The sequence below is a fragment of the Syzygium oleosum genome, unplaced genomic scaffold (assembly GCF_021117445.2).
Source record: "Syzygium oleosum isolate NSW1041296 unplaced genomic scaffold, Sole_v2.1 Sole_v2.29, whole genome shotgun sequence".
NCBI classification, from domain to species: Eukaryota; Viridiplantae; Streptophyta; class Magnoliopsida; order Myrtales; family Myrtaceae; genus Syzygium; species Syzygium oleosum.
Genome location: NW_026607513.1, coordinates 1973114 through 1989517, shown reverse-complemented (window position 1 = coordinate 1989517; position 16404 = coordinate 1973114). Strand labels below are relative to the sequence as shown.

General features: G+C 41.0%; 3 protein-coding genes and 1 pseudogene across 5 annotated transcripts; 2 read left to right on the top strand and 2 right to left on the bottom strand.

Annotated features, from left to right (window-relative positions):
* Positions 1–58: 58 nt before the first annotated feature.
* On the top strand, positions 59–1152 carry LOC130135184 (uncharacterized). Of its 2 annotated transcripts, XR_008814663.1 has the most exons (3): positions 59–278; positions 437–557; positions 654–1152. XR_008814663.1 is itself a non-coding variant. In XM_056303715.1 (2 exons), the coding sequence occupies exons 1-2, from the start codon at positions 426–428 to the stop codon at positions 891–893; spliced, it is 372 nt and encodes a 123-aa protein (XP_056159690.1). In that variant the 5' UTR covers positions 385–425; the 3' UTR covers positions 894–1152. The 2 variants fall into 2 exon arrangements, 1 of the variants encoding a protein (XP_056159690.1); XM_056303715.1 differs by lacking the exon at positions 59–278 and having other exon boundaries at positions 385–557.
* Positions 1153–1469: 317 nt separating this feature from the next.
* Positions 1470–3922, bottom strand: LOC115677827 (uncharacterized). Its single transcript, XM_030601039.2, has 4 exons — positions 3397–3922; positions 2625–2770; positions 2427–2537; positions 1470–2233 (listed from the first exon to the last, which is right to left on the bottom strand). Exons 1-4 carry the CDS (start codon positions 3905–3907, stop codon positions 1649–1651), a joined length of 1353 nt encoding a protein of 450 aa, XP_030456899.2. The 5' UTR covers positions 3908–3922; the 3' UTR covers positions 1470–1648.
* A 1882-nt stretch (positions 3923–5804) lies between these two features.
* Positions 5805–10286, top strand: LOC115677803 (adenylosuccinate synthetase 2, chloroplastic-like; annotated as a pseudogene).
* Positions 10287–11285: 999 nt separating this feature from the next.
* Positions 11286–14602, bottom strand: LOC115677825 (glucan endo-1,3-beta-glucosidase 1-like). 2 transcript variants are annotated; one of them, XM_056303809.1, is made up of 5 exons: positions 14219–14601; positions 12807–14111; positions 11898–11925; positions 11575–11753; positions 11286–11542 (listed from the first exon to the last, which is right to left on the bottom strand). In XM_056303809.1, exons 1-5 carry the CDS (start codon positions 14283–14285, stop codon positions 11538–11540), a joined length of 1584 nt encoding a protein of 527 aa, XP_056159784.1. In that variant the 5' UTR covers positions 14286–14601; the 3' UTR covers positions 11286–11537. The 2 variants fall into 2 exon arrangements, with proteins under 2 accessions (XP_056159784.1, XP_030456898.1); XM_030601038.2 differs by lacking the exons at positions 11286–11542; positions 11898–11925 and having other exon boundaries at positions 11610–11753; positions 14219–14602.
* Between the last annotated feature and the right edge of the window lie 1802 nt (positions 14603–16404).

Sequence of the window (16404 nt, the reverse complement as noted above, 5' to 3'; positions counted from 1 at the left end):
CAATCAGTTATCTGCATAACTACACAATTTCAACGATACGTGATGACCTCGTACACGATGCTCCAGTTCGTTTCCTCAAATTGGTTTCGTGTTCTAACTTCTCTCAGGTATTGGCTTCCTAAAACTTGCTCATATGGACTCTTGGCTATACCGAAATGCAGGTTCAGACAGTACGGCTTGTGGGACAGGTATACCGACATACACCCGGAATCCGATCAAGTATTCACGATAGGGGTCAATGATCCAAAGAAAGACTGGTTTTTTGCCCATGTTGACAGGTAAGTCTTTCCTAACTTATGTGCAACACTGGGGGCAAATAAAGGAAATACCCACAATTTAGCCCGATACTTCACCATATGCATTCCGTTACCGTTATCTAGCAACTTGAGTTCAGCAACTGAACGCAGCTTGCATGCCATAAATCAATGTTGTCCAGGAGAGGACCAGATAAGTATCTTCTCACAACATGGACTATCAAGTTCAATCTGAACTCAGTGACAGGAGGAACCTACAAGCTCAGGTTGGCGATTGCATCAGCTACTCGCTCCGATCTTCAGGTAATCACGTAGAAACTAAATGGTATTACGCAGTTGGGTCACAGAGAACTCATATCGGCTCAAAAACAACCAACTATTTCAATAACCATGTTTCAGGTTCATATAAACTCCATGGATCAAGAACGTTTAGTGTTCCAAGTGATGAATTTGGGAACAGATAACACAGTATGCAGACATGGTATCCATGGATTATACCGTCTTTTCAACTTTGACATTTCTTCGTCATTGTTGCTAAAGGGAGACAATTCAATGTATCTCACGCAAGCCAGAGGAGGCGATGCGCTATGCGGAATCCTCTATGACTATATACGCCTTGAAGCGCCAGCAACTGATTAGAGCGAGTTTAAGCAGCTATGGAACTTGCTACTGACATCTCAATCACTATGGATGACGAGCTATTGCGGAGAAGAGATGAAGAATATTTTGCTAGGCAAAGAAAAGCATGAAAATTCTCTGATAAAAGTATAAAAGTAGATTCCCGCCATTAGCAAATAATTAATTGCATTTTTCCTGTTTCATTATTTCATTTTCAGAAGCACATTTGGCTGCTTCGCAGGTACAGAGTATTGTACAAGACTTGGTTATCGCTCATCTATCAACCCTCAATTTCTCTTGGGATTTGACTAAAACATAAGCTGTTGGTCCTTTTTTATTTAGGGAAATTTTTCTTGAAGCAAGTACACAGTTAATATGATCTTCCCCACCATCTGACAAGAATATGCAGACAAATTTCTATGAAAAGAGCAGAAAGTAGAAATTACAAGACTGCTAGTTTTGTTCGGCAACTACCGTCTGAAATGATCAATAGTCACATCTCGGGGAAAAAAACAGAGATATGAGATCAACATTGTTACCGCTTTATCATAAGTGGTTACAGTTTCCTTAGATCAAGTAGTGTTCCACAGCAAAATATTCAACAATACCCTTCAAAATGGCCAGCCATGGCATTTGCAAAATGAGAATCATGGTTCACTGCAGGATTTTCAGTCATATTTTGTTTACGGGATTTCATTTACAGATAGATGCACGAGAAGCACAAAATGATACTTTTGGACATAAGCATCAATTCAACAACTTCAGCACTTGGGACATTACTTGCTGCCAATGGTTATAAGCAAACCAAAATGATCACTCGGCAGAACTGGAAGCGCCAAATTTTTTACCTCTTTCCTAACCTTTTTCTCCTTGCAGTAAGTCAGACCAGGAATTGCCTCCCTCCCAATCATGTCGATGCTTGTTATCTTGAAATCGTGAAGATTACAAAGAAACCGATCCAGACGCTTCTGCAATGTGCGGTTAGCAGACAACATAGAGTTGGACTTTGTATCGTATGTCCATCCGTTTTCACTAGGTCTTAACTCCTCCCAAGCATCGACCCATTCATCACGTAATGGAAAACGGCCATCCAATTTGTCATCCCAGTTCATATCACCACCTAAAATCACATTTGGATGCTTGCCGAGATGATCCATGGCTTCTTTTGCCTGATCTACTCGTTCCTTGCTGTACATTTGATCCCATTTTGGAGGAGCTGGGCAGGGACTCTCAAGATGACTTGTGGCAATGGTTAGCGGCTTCTTCCCTTCAACTTCAACCTTGACTATACAAAGTTCTCTCCCCATCACCGAGTTCCCAAAAGGTTTGCAGATGAAAGATCTCACAGGCAGTTTGCTTAACTGCACAATAATTTTTTTGTGAGTGTTTACATCCAGAAGCCAAGAATGAAGTGCCAAGTTAAGTTGTGATCTGGATCAAGAGCTTGTGGAGGTCATGTCAAACAACCACACTATGAACTAAGATAGGATATAAAAAAAAAAGCTAATTGAAGCAGAATAGGGTCTAAGATAAAACAGGATATCTTGCTCTTACCAGCATGCAGAAGTAGGGTCTTAGATTCGCTGCATCACTCGAAACAGAGCAATGATATAACTTCCACCAACTTGACAGCCGAAAAATGTCATATATGTTTGGAGTAACCTCCTACAGGTTAAAGCAGTCATTTGTGATATAAAAGGAACGAACAAGAAGCGGCATAAATACAGAGGGAATACATTCACAAATGGGGACCTGGAAACAAATGACATGTGGAGAGTGCATTTGAACAAGCTCGCCAATTGCTTTCATCCTCTTGTGCATTTCCAGATCCTCCCGAAACCAAACATTATAACTAAGTATTTTCCATGAATTCGAAGCTGGGCATGACATGCCATCCTCTGCAGTACATTAAACTTACCGTAAACGACTCCCAAACAAAAGCGAGGTTTTCCAGGGTTGAGGACGATAATATAAGAAAAATTTGTCTGGACAACCAACATATTTATGTGAATGAGTGATACACCATACCCGCAACAATCCAAGAAAAGAAAAAGAAAAAGCAAGCACAATTCATCCAACAAGTACCCAGCTCCATCAATTCAATTATCATCAGTAAATCACATCTTATGACTGTTAATGTGGGCGACGACGAGCAATGTAGATAAGCGAACTATCCATCAAACAAAAGAAATCTAACAATAATTGCTATCTGAACAGACTGATCAGGCATCAAAACCGAGGAACGTTGGACCATACAAAAGCAGACAAGCAAACAACTCCATATTGAGTGTTTTCTTTTCCACTCCATGCTGTCCTGAAGTCTCATGCGACTGTGAACCCCAAAAAATAGTCCGAGTTAGTTCAAAAATTCAAACCTCAAAGTGGAAACACGCATAAACAAATCAAACCCGAGAAAAAAAAAATCATCCTTTAAAATTCCCATGCAATTAGCACACGAAATGCCAACTAAAATGGACAGACCACACAACAAACCCACACAAAAGCGCAGCGCAAACCATCCCACCTTTCGCATCGACTTCTTCACTCCCGTCCTCAGCTCCACCGATCCTACCCACTTCCACACAATCCTCCCCAACACCAGCAACCTGATCGCCCCTCTTCCTCTTGCACCGCTGCAACGGGAAGAACACAGACCCCACCGAAGAGTCCAGGCCGCCGTCGCTCGTGTCCCTCAGGTCCTCGAATCCCGACATCGTCGACAGCGAGGCCCTCGTGCCGCAGACATCGCAGCTCGCGCTCTTGTAAGAGTTCAGAAAGGTGCAAGCTTTGCACGACCACTTCGGGGCCGACGACGACGACGACGATGCCGACGGGGGCGGAGAAGATGGCGATAAGCAAATCTGGCAAGTGGGTTTCTGCGAGGGAGGGTTGAGGAAGGTGCATTTCTTGCAGGACCACGACATCGTCGCTGTCGGATCGAGATTGCGGGAGCGAGAATTGGGGGTTTTTCTAGGGTTTATGGCGATTTTGGGGCGAGCGATGCAGAGCGATTTGGAGGTGATATAAAATGACATTTTAAAAAAAACGTGTTTCCCGCTTCGGGGGTTCTTTTTATTATCCGTGCGAGCCTGAAGGCTTGGATAAAAGTTATAATTGCTCAAAAAAATCAATTTATGAATTAAAAATATATATAATTTATAGAGTCGAGTGATGAATTATTTAAATTGAAAGCGTGTGTAAATTGGGTGTTTGAATATGATGTAGTTTTTTGACAAAAAAAATATGATGCAGTTTTATGTTACTTTTACTTATTAAAAGGGTTTTATAAATCAATTTCAGTGTTCCTAATATTATTTGGAACGAAAAAGAATTTTGTGTTTATCAAGCAAAAAAATTATCTGGAAATGTGGTCTGAACGTACAAAAAGAGTGATGTTGCTATGAACTGTTTTGTTTCTATTCTTAGAATAGAAAAAAAACAGAAATGCATTTGATAATTGCACAAAATTTCTTTTTATTAATAATATTTTGAATTTTTTATATTTCTTTCTTTTTTTTTTTATTTGGGTTCCCTGTGCTTGGCCATGGCGAATCGTCGACCACATGCCGTCGACGACGGGGCGTCGCAAACCTCACTGAGATCCGACGAGGGCTATGACTTGCCGCCGCCCTACCGATTCTTCAAAGGGCGGTTCGCGACTAGGACGAGGGCGCTTTAACCAATCAGCAGCCCGGATTTACTAAGAAAAGCAAGCACAGGTAAGCAATCCAGGCCAGATTGGATTTAAGTTAAAGGGCTTACGCCAAAAAGTTGGGGCCAAAATTGTCTCACGCCCGGTCCGGGCGAGGGTCTAGCCCTCGCCCTTGCTAGCGAGGGTCGCGACGCCCTCGCCGGCCCGGCTTGTGGCCAGGTTCTTTGGTGGTCGTGCGGGCAAGCCAAGAATGAAGAAGAAGAAAAAAAAATTTCTTTTCATTTCTAATTCTTGTTCCCATAATCAATAAGCTACTCTTTTTGCTTCTTGATTATGTTTTGTAAGCTTTAATTAAGAAAAGCAAAAGAAGAAAATAGTTACTATTTAGCAAATTATCAAACGCGCCCTAAATTAGTTCTTACGATTGCTCTTTCGAAAACCGACATTGCAATGTCAATCTATCAGCTCGTGTTAAGCATAGTCGATTGGTACTTATTTTTTCGTGTAAATGCATTAAAGACCACTATATTACCAATCCGTGCCAATTGCGACAGCACCAAAACATCTTAAATTTTTATGTTCATTTGTCATATGAGTCTTGTGTACCAAATCAACCGATTCATATCTTCCACACCGATTAAACATATGATATCATATATGGGCTATTTTGTGTCCCACGTTTTGCCTCACTCGTGTTCATCTACGAAGTTATCGAAACTGAAATGACACGAGTATCAATCAATAATTCATAAAAGAAAAAAAAACAAAATACGTAAATTGCATGCTTAGTCTAACCTTACCAACCCTTGCACTAGTAAGAATATGCACTCCCACATATCATGGATAATGACATAAATGCATCCAAATGTATTAATTAAATAAATAACTTAATTTAGATAATCCAAACTAGGGGCGAGTATGGTCCGGCCAGTTTCGAGAAATTGGAACCAATCCCACCAAGTTTCAAGCAAATGGAGGTGACCGAGAGTGAGAGAAGGAGGCGATGAACGGATATAGGCGTGACCGCGAGTCAATGGGAGTTGAGAGTCGACCTTCAAATTAGGGATTTTATGCTTTTCATTTTTCTAAAAATATTTTCTTTTTTTTTTTTGTTGAAATTTTTCTTAAAAATTATATATCCGATCCGGATGGGCGGGTGGGCGGTTCAAGGCGTAGAACCGGGAACTGGACCGGTACCGAGACTTCCGGTTTCTTCGCACACCCCTGATCCAAACTAATTATTTAATTTAAAATTGCACTGTTTTTTTTATGCCCCTCTCTCTCTCTCCCCTTCATTTTCGTTCTTACCAAAACCCTCGTGCGCGAGACGGACAGCACTTGCACGGCTCCTTCGCAGCTCCCCCAGTTCTGCTTCTCCCCACTGCCGACCGACCCACCATGAACCGCTCCAGCTTCATCTCCACGCCTTCCCACGCCGCTCTCCGCCCTCGCCACCACCAGCTCCTCCTCCTCTCCGGCCGCGGCGGCGGCGGCGCCGCCTCCGTCGTCTGCTCTGTCAGGCCGCCCTCCGCCTCCTCCTCCTCGCCGGCGGCGGCGGCCGCCGCCACCCTCGCCCCCCCCCCGGGCCGGCGAAGATCGATGCGCCCGGCCGGATCGAGGGGCTGAGCCAGGTCTCGGGGGTGTTGGGCAGCCAGTGGGGCGACGAAGGCAAAGGGAAGCTCGTCGACGTCTTGGCTTTTAGCATTTCGACGTCGTTGCTCGTTGCCAGGTAATCATTTGAAGCGTGACTATGGCCTAAACATCACCGAGCATAGGTTTGGGTCGGTTCTCGTCGAAGGATCTTTGTGTGACATGTTCCGTTCGCATTTTGGCGATGATCGGTGTGTTGTGTTTGAGCGTGCGGCGTCTGAAGTGACTTGAATGGTCATAAGTAGTGTATGCACGTTCTGAAGTTGGCATTTCAGTTTGTTTTCCCCTTCTTGTTTCTCTTATGTTTGCTTAGCGCGGTTCGTGGACATCTGATGTTGTCATTTCTGTCAAGATAACTGCTGGACTGGTGCATGTTTTAGCCGAGCATTCGCTGAGTAGGGGGAAAGGAACCTTAGCTGTAGATGAGCTCCATTACGGTACATAGAGTGACCATTTGGTCAGTTTTTTGCGCGAGAGAAGTTGGAATTTCAATTCTTAAAGATATTTACCTTTCATTGGAGTAGGAAAAATTTCCATTGTGTCTCTGAGGTCGATGACTTATTTTGGTTGAACCTGCAATCGTGATGCCAAAGCAGAGGGTGATAGTAGGGCGAAAGGAATCGTTTAGCTAACCTGAAACATCATCCTCGTGTGCTGCTATGGGTGTGTGGAGTTGGGAGCTTTCTTAATATTGATTTTTGGCATGGCAATGATCAGATGCTTGGGTTGGCTGAATCTATGAGGCTAATTAAAATGTGTAGATGCAAAGCTCTTATTAATCCTCTATATGAGATCTAGGAGAGCGCCGATTTGGAGGAGTTAATGTCAAGAAGGTTGCAGATTGCAAATGATGCTAGGCTTTTGTGCTTTAGTATGAAATTTCAGAATTCTGAGTTATTTCTTGTGATGGTCTTTTTTTTCTCTCCCAACCCCCGAAAGTAATAATCTTTTTTGTTAAATCCTAGGAAAGAGTGAATTTCATAATATGCTATCCTTAGATTATTGAAAGAAATTTCATCAATTGTTAGAGGCAGAAGGTATGTGAACACTTTTTTTTGTTTTGATTTCTCTCGGCAATAACTAATAGTCAAGTGTTGGATATCGCGTGATCTTGTGTATACGACTTAAATTGCTCATTTAGTCTAATTATAGGAGCGGATATGCTATCTTGTTTGGAAACAATTAAATTGGTGATTAACTTCTTGAGTGTAATTGCTTCTTATTTGATCCTTGAAGATTTTTTGACACCAGGGTGGGGCTAATGCTGGGCATACGATCTATAATGCAGAGGGAAAGAAGTTCGCTCTTCACCTCGTTCCATCAGGTATTGTTTATGAGGACAGTCTATGCGTTATTGGGAATGGTGTCGTAGTTCATCTGCCTCGCTTGTTTGAAGAAATTGATGGATTAGAGGCCAGTGGAGTCTCTTGCAAGGGAAGGATTTTGGTGTCTGATCGCGCTCATTTGTTATTTGATTTCCATCAAGAGGTGGATGGTCTTAGGGAAGCTGAGCTTGCTAATTCTTTTATTGGAACGACCAAAAGAGGAATTGGACCATGTTACTCCAGCAAAGTTATTCGAAATGGAATGAGAGTGGGTGATTTGAGGCACATGGACACTTTTCCTGAAAAGCTCGATCTTTTATTATCAGATGCAGCCTCAAGATTCCCAGGTTTTAAATATGGCCCTGGCATGCTTGAGGAAGAAGTAGAAAGATACAAGAGATTTGCCGAAAGGTTAGAGCCTTTCGTAGCTGATACCGTGCATGTCGTGAATGAGTCAATATTACAGAAGAAAAAGATATTAGTTGAAGGTGGTCAAGCTACCATGTTGGATATTGACTTTGGAACTTATCCATTTGTAACATCGTCTAGCCCGTCGGCTGGTGGAATCTGCACTGGTCTTGGCATTGCACCAAGAATCCTGGGCGATCTTATTGGAGTTGTGAGTATCGATTTGTATTTCTGGCAATTTGCTTTATATGCGCATTCTCTGCTAAGCAGTGTACTATTGCTTCTGCCTCTTATTTAGAGGCAATGGATGTTAAGTCCATTAAGATCATGTGTTTCCAATTGTTCTTATCTTTCCAAGGGTAAATGCTCACTGATTTTAGGGATTACTAGGTGGTGGAAGTGCATGCAACTTTGTCAGCAAAAGAAAAATCGACAGTCGTCAAACAACTTTCTTCTATGGTTTCCTAGGGTGAATTCCCTAAAAAACCCCAAACTTTAGGTCAAGTCACAAATTTGCCCCGAACTTTTTTTTGTCTCAGAAAAAACCCCAAACTTTAGGTCCAGTCCCAAATCTGCCCCGAACTTTTTTTTGTCTCAGAAAAAACCCTAAACTTTAAGTTCAGTCCCAAATCTGCCCCGAATTTTGTTTTATGTAAAAAAAATCAGCAAATTTCAATTTATTTTAAAAAATATACCTCCGTGATCTAGTCCCAACTTGACGTGGCACTTCCACGTCGATAACAAATCCTCATCAGCAAAGTAATGGGGCGATAGGTACAGACTGACATCGCATTTCCATTTCGATAACAAATCAAACCAAATAAAAATTGTTAAAATTCTCCAAAATAAAACCATTCTAGGATATGAAAGTTAGGGATGATAACAAATCCACCCCAAAAAACTTTTTTTAATTTAAAAAAAACCTAACCTTTAGGTTCAGTCCAAATTTGCTCCGAACTTTTTTTGTCTAAAAAAAACCCCATTACTTTGTTGATGTGGATTTGTTATCGATGTGGAAGTGCCACGTCAAGTTGGGACCGGATCATGGGAGTATATTTTTGAAAATAAGTTGAATTTTGGTGATTTTTTTACACAAAACAAAATTCGGGGTAGATTTGGGACTGGACTTAAAGTTTGGAGTTTTTTCTAAGACAAAAAAAAGTTCGGGGCAAATTTGGGACTTGACCTAAAGTTTGGGGTTTTTTTTTAGACAAAAAAATGTTCGGGGCAGATTTGGGACTTGACCTAAAGTTTAGAGTTTTTTAGGGAATTAGGCCTGGTTTTCTTAAGAGTTTGTCTTGACCTTTGCCGTGAGTTAATGCATAAAATAACTCTTTGAATGAGATCATGTCAATTAAGTTGAAAGGGTATAGCAATTTAATCTTTACACTTTCTTTTACAGGTTAAAGCCTACACTTCAAGGGTCGGTTCAGGTCCTTTTCCAACAGAACTATGGGGGAATGGGGGTGATATGCTTAGATCTGCTGGGCATGAGTTCGGGACGACTACTGGCCGTCCTCGTCGTTGCGGATGGCTTGATATAGTAGCACTGAAATACTGCTGCCACATTAACGGCTTTTCTTCTCTAAATCTCACCAAGCTTGATGTTCTCTCTTATCTTCCTGAGATCCATTTGGGGGTGGCTTATAAGTTAGCTGATGGCACACCAATCAAATCATTTCCAGCGGATCTGGATCTCCTTGGGCAATTGAAGGCAAGCATTTCTCCTGTCTACTTAAGTTTGTTATGTTGTACTTCTCTTGTGCTAGCTGAAGTAAAGAATATGCCTGATAAGGTTGTAAGAGGGTCCAATGTAGTTTAGGCTTTTAGTATATCTTTTGGGACATGGGGAAAGACTTAACTGTCTGTTTGGTATACTTTAATGGATGTTTGCTTGATATACTTGTTTCGTGTGTTCAGGTGGAATATGAGGTTTTACCTGGTTGGAAGTGTGACATTTCTTCTATCAGAAACTACTCTGACCTTCCAAAGGGTGCACGGCAGTACGTGGAAAGGGTTGAAGAGCTTGTTGGTGTACCTATACATTATATCGGTGTTGGACCTGGACGGGATGCCCTCATTTTCAAGTGATAGAGATTATTTCTCTTCCTAACATGCCGGGTTAGCCTCTACATTAGGACAGGAACCTTTGACTTGTGGCTTAGAAAAACCATTTCGACCATTTATCCGAGCTTGATGGAGGAATCATATGTACTCGGTTGTTGCTTCTGTCATGGTTGTGGTTACTGAAATTCACCTGTTCCTTCTATAGGACATAGCAACAGAGAGATCTCCCTTTAGGTCATGTGTGTTTTGTTGGTTTTTTTTTTCTTCGTTGTACTGACAAAATGCTATGGAAAGCTTCTTAGACTTGCATTATGCATGTTTCAGTTATTTTATAGACATTGAGTAGATGGACCTGCGAGATACTAAGGCTAGTATGTGCCCTTATCAAAAGCTTCATCAACAAAAGCGTGATAGAAACGATTGAAAAAAGGTCGAGAATGACAATCTGTTATACTGAACTTGAAAATTGATCAAAAGCATTGCTAAAACAGTGGATCTTGCGGTAAAAGATGGACTCGATTGCCTAAGGATGGCAGTATACTGGAGCAAGCTCTGCATAAGCTTTTCAACTTGCACGTACGAGCCCCTAGACGATGCTGGCATCAATAATTGTACCGGTGGTTGCATGAGCAGGATGGATAAGCAGGATCTTTAGAAAAGAAATCTATGTATGTTCTATTTTTGTCGAAAATATAGGCTAAGCACAAACCAAATCAGTCTTGGCCTATTCTCGATGAATCGGACCGGTTGGCTTTCAAGCTGAAAAATCTCAAACTTGGAAACTTGCTGGTGAAAGCTTAGCCTATGAACAGTCATTCCGGATATGGTATGAGCTCTTCAAGATGCCCGACTTATTCGGCATTGGATTGATAATGAGGCGTCAATAGTAACTGGAGGCTTGAACACCACAAAAGAATGAATTTTGTAAGCCAGGGCACTTGTTGAGCATATGGATATAAAAACTACAGATTCTAAGTACCCACATTGGTATTATGTTGTTGGGTGTAACTGGTATTTTGAAAATGAAAACATTTCTTGATAAGTATATTCAGCAAATGCCCTTGAACACGTACATTGCTCTAGTTTTTTAGGGAAAAACATGTGTTTTCTGCATTGCTCTATCATGGTTAAAAGAGAAATCCCCAAGCATCTGATCAGCAATGTCGATTGCACACATTGAGGGGCCACACACCAGCCTAAAGTCAGAGCAGAAGATGATTGAAAGAACCCATCTTTAAATGTCCAATCTCCCAGTGGCCCCAGAAAAAACCATCAACAGTATGAATCAACAATCGCCTAAGAAACAATAGCTTTAAAATCAAATCAATATTCTAACATTTTACTTTAGGGAAAGGTTGATCGGAAAGAATGATACACACTCAAAACCCTTTTTGCTTTGGGTGAGAAGCACAAGGAATTTTTCTGATGTTGACTGCTTAAGGAAAAAGGCACTCCATTTAAGGTGCTAATTACACCAAAAAATTAATGATTAACCAAGAAACATTATACTAATACAGTCGTAAGGAGCTGTTATTTGTTTTACTGTTTATGAACAGAATAACTTCAGCACTTTACCAAAAAAAAACAGAATAACTTCAGCTTGGCGTCCAGAGAGCAATTGCTAACAAGAATGAGAAAAGTACAGAGAAGACAGATCCTAAAGCCTTGTCAATCGCTCTTCTTCTGTTGCTGCTGAAGACGAAAAATCTTGAGCTCTCAGCTGCACCACTTGAGACTGTAGAGTTCACAACCTGCCTTGTCTTGTTACTCACCTTCTTGCTGCAAAATAATTTGAAATTTCACTTCACTCAGAATTCAAGAATCATTTCGACATTTTAAAAATAAGCAAGACCACAACCAGGCAATAGAGTACAAGCTAAGGAACAAGAAGAACCGGTGAAAAGCAGCTGGATTCTTTCTCACCTTCCAGGAAAAATACAAGTCCCGTGACCTGCAGACGTTTCCCCAAAAGAAAATAGCGGACAAATGTCAGAGAGTACATACATGCACACAATGGTATTATATAGTGAATCAACCACAAGAAAAAAACACAAGTATGGACCCCATTTGGCCTATAGCCTAAGTCTCCTGAAACTCAAAATCATCAAGCAACCAAACAAAGACCAAATCTCCCTCCTTTTCTTTTACCGGATCTACAAGCAAAATCTTAGTCACAGTTGATGGATATCTTGAAAACTTCCCTGGCTTAAAGAATATCAAACAGCAACTAGTGTCCCAATGCTTTTAAAAAACTACAGTGCAATACATCAATCATAAGAATTATTCCAACTCTTCTTTTTAACTTTCACATCCCCAACCACAGGATGCCATGTGCATATCTGTCACTTTACTGTACGATCAGAATCCAACAACCCATGGAAGCCATTGGGAATCCAATGAGAAAAGGAAGGTAACACCTTTTCAATTGCTTCCACGTTAGTAGCGTAAGTTTGGGGAAGTATCACCTACTTATCATTTGGGTCGTTTTAAACTGACTCTGCAATTCTTCCCTCCTTAATTCCATCCTGAACTCAGCCAAATGAGGCATGGTCACGTGGACAGTTAATTCTTCACATGTCAAATCATTACACCTTTATTTCTAGGCCAAAAGAAAAATCAATTTCATTTGTTAGTTTACTATTTTTTTTCCCTTCTCTTTGAATCCCACATTTCCATGCTTGTGCAGAGCACAATGCTTACGATCAACTTACCCTAATCTACAGCACACCGAAATGCATACCAGTAGCTTTTCAGAGTCTTTTTACTGTCTAAACTCGTAAATCAATGCAGAATCTACTTCTTTAATGCTTTTAAGTGTTCGATCATACTTACTTGGGTCTGTGGTGGTGATCATGGCCACACCTTTGAAGTCACAAGAACCAGCAGCCTTCCCTTCCTTCTGATAGTAACTATCAAATGCGTAAGAGGCGTGATTCTTCACATTGTTGGGCTGATAACAATCCTCACCGGGCTGTATTTCTGAGCAATTAGCCTGCCCCGGACCACATGCCCAATCTAACGCAGCTTGTAGAGTTTTCGAATCGACATTGTCCGTGGCAATGCAGTATGTCTGATTAGTAGTATCATTTGCCAAAAATCCCCCACTTCCAGACACGTGAAGCAAGTACACTGCCGTGGAATTCCCATAAAACAGACCCCAGTTCGCCTCCGATATCGGTGGAGACCTCAAGTCCTCATCGAACAATTCGTATATATACACACTAGAAGTAAGTTCTGGGTGCAAAGGAGTTCCACTCTTATCGAGAACATGCTTAATCAAATTGGAATTATACGTATCCGCGTTGTCGACAGTGGCATAAGGCTCCTTCGAGTCCCCCTTCGAAGGCCACCCGGTTTCGGATACGAGCACCACGACATCAGTGACATTCAAGTTCTTCATTGAAACGTATGCGGCATCGATCATGGCATCGAGCACATTAGTGTAGTGAAGCAGAGTGTTCGGATCCACCATCTCTTTGGATGGTGTCAAGGGCTTGAAGAGCGCATTATCAAGAGGAACCACACCCTTGTTCTGCATAAACACGTAGTAAGGGTACAAATTCATCATCAGAGGTGACCCAGTTCTCGACAAGAACTGCAACAGGGGAAGCATTACAGAGACCATGCTCTGGTTAAAAAAGGCCTGGCTCGGCGGGAATGAATCAAGAATGACCGACGCCGCGTGTGGCGTTGAAACCTTGATCTGGGTATGGAGATTCGCAGCTACCAAAGCACTGTAGAGAGACTCAATTGCCGGCACAAGCAGAGGAGCTGAAGAGGGCACTGTGGTCAAGACCTCATCACCGACCGCAATGCCAATGATCGACGTTTCGGGGTAGTAAGCAACGACGTTTCGGCCGACCCACGAAGCAGCAGTGGCATTCGACGACCCAATTGCGAGCAGCTGATTGTTGGGCACACCAAGGATGACCCGAATCTTGGTCTTGGCCAGCGCCTTGAGGAGGTCCGGGTCTGCATCGTAGACACGCACGTGGGTGATCTTCTGGACCTGAAGGAACGAGACGAGGTTCGTTGGAGAGAGGAGATGCGAGACGTCCGTGCCTATGTTCACGCCCACGTACGGTTCCTTATCCGCGTCCTGGCCTTGCTTGATATCTGCGAATACTGACGGCTCCCCTGCAAGAATTGGGAGGTAAGAACGTGGTGAATTGTAGAAACTTTTTGGCTCATGGAGCAATAACCTCAAGCGGGCTTCTTTCTTTCTTGGTTACTTCTCGCTGTACCTGGTTCGGCAATGGAGAGGAAGACGAGAGTGAAGAAGAGAAGGGGAGCGAGCTCAGAGATTGCCATTGAAGAGGAGAGGGGTGAGCTTCACTGCTCCATCTTCAAGCTCAGTATCAGCTGCAGATCCTTGCATTATCCTCCGAATGGTAAAGTTTAAAGGCACGGCACAGCACAGCAGAGAGTCTTCTCTGCTCTGAGTGTTTCAGTGAGAAAGACGACAGCAAAGAAGAGAGAGGAGAGAGAGATGAAAAATGGGGTCTTTAGAGCGGGATGAGCTTTTGGTGCTGAGAAATTGCCATTTCGTTCTTTTTACGGTGGAGATGAAAGGTGAAATCATGGCGCATCCTACTCCTCCTCCTGCTCCTGCTACACAATTCTAGCCGTGTGGGTTGGACCGACAAGGAATTTTGGAACTCCTGTTGAGCTTTTCTCTAATGTGCTTTCAAGAATGGTTGGTGCAAAAAGTCAGCAAGAAAATGTGGTGTATCAAAGTGGGCACCAGGCTTTGTTTTTTTTCGGGTTTCTTTTAAATAATTAGGGTGCTTTCATGTCACGAAAGAACGAATGATTTGGAAAAATATTTCATTAAAATAGGTTGCTCGTATTGCTTGCAAATGTAAATGAACACAGAATATTTGTATCGGTTATGAAAATGTTTTCACATAATTGTTGTCAATAATGAAAACATTTTTAATTACCTAAATAGTTCAAGCGATTCAAGCAAAAAAAAATATTTTTCAAATCATGCATTTTTCGCGAAACAAAATAACAATCACCTTAAGTGTATTTATCAAAATACTATGCATGGACTATTTCTATGTTTTGATTATATATAATATAACACATAAGTGCATAGAGAAATATAAAGTTATCTTAATTCATTATTTAACAAGTGTCACCAGAGAATTTCTAGCAAAATCCCGAATCTATAAATACATCAAAATGACTCGAGTGTTTCCTGAACTTTCTCATTTGATCGAATCCTAATGAACGATAGGAGAGATACTAAGATTGGTATGAAAAATTAATCTATTGAACTCTTGTTTTTTACTAAGCAGAGACGGCGAAATAAAACACGTAACGCTTTTTCTTTAAACTTTTGTTGACTGCTAAATACATGCCCGATTGAATTTATGACATAAATTTTGTACATCGATTTTATATACCGATCAGAGTTTCTTTCAGCTCGATCATAATATGAACTTGTTTGTCACATGTTTGAATAAATTCGTGGTAGATTTAAGGAAGGTTTGAGAGATTTGTCCCCTAGCTCCTTATTTTCAACATTTACTTGAATTTGCAAATTAGCATGATTGTTAGGCCACAACATGAATCTTTACCATGTCTTATTTGATCAATAATGGTTGTAGTTTAAAGACTTGGGAATTTACCTAATGTGATGAATTTTGTCATCACTCCAAAAAAAAAAAGACAGCAAAAAATATCAGACAAAAAAACAGGCATGCATTGAATTATTGAGCCAGAAAATTCACGAAACCTGACATTAGATAAAAAAAAAATCTAACATTAAATTCCATTTTGGGGGAGCATGTTTCTTCCGTACTTTGTGCAGAGGTGCTTTGGAATTACAGCCTGGCATTTCGAAAGAGACGTCGTCCCTCTTCTTTTGTTTTCTTGCTTCACATTTTTAATTTCTCTCATAATTTTTTGGATACTTGCAAATTGAACTCAATGACTATTCACAGAACAGAAAAATGAAGTCATTTACTAGTAAGATGACAAAAAAAATAATTTCCCATAAATCAAAAAAATATGAAAAGCCCGTTTCGCGGTTAGATGTCGATGGTATTTACATCAATTTTTTGCACCATAAATTAGATTGTTTATGTCTTGCCTTTAGGTTTGAGTTATTTATGTGGAGAGTAAAGTGCACGGAAAATAACATTCATAAAAAAAAACCTAACTCTAAGATATAAAAGGGATTATGAATCAAAGGTTGTCTTTTTTTTTATAAGTGCAAAAAGGTGAGGAGGGACAACCGCTCTTATGACCTTCTCCGGACCTTATCAGAAAGGTCTGATATGGTATACTAATCAAAGTAAAGTTATACAAAATGTGATTCAAATGTGAAATCTCTAGTTTTTTCAAATCAAATCTCTCGATAATTTAACTAGTAAGATAGCTCAAACACAGTGATTAGAATTCAAAATGTTGAACTTCCATC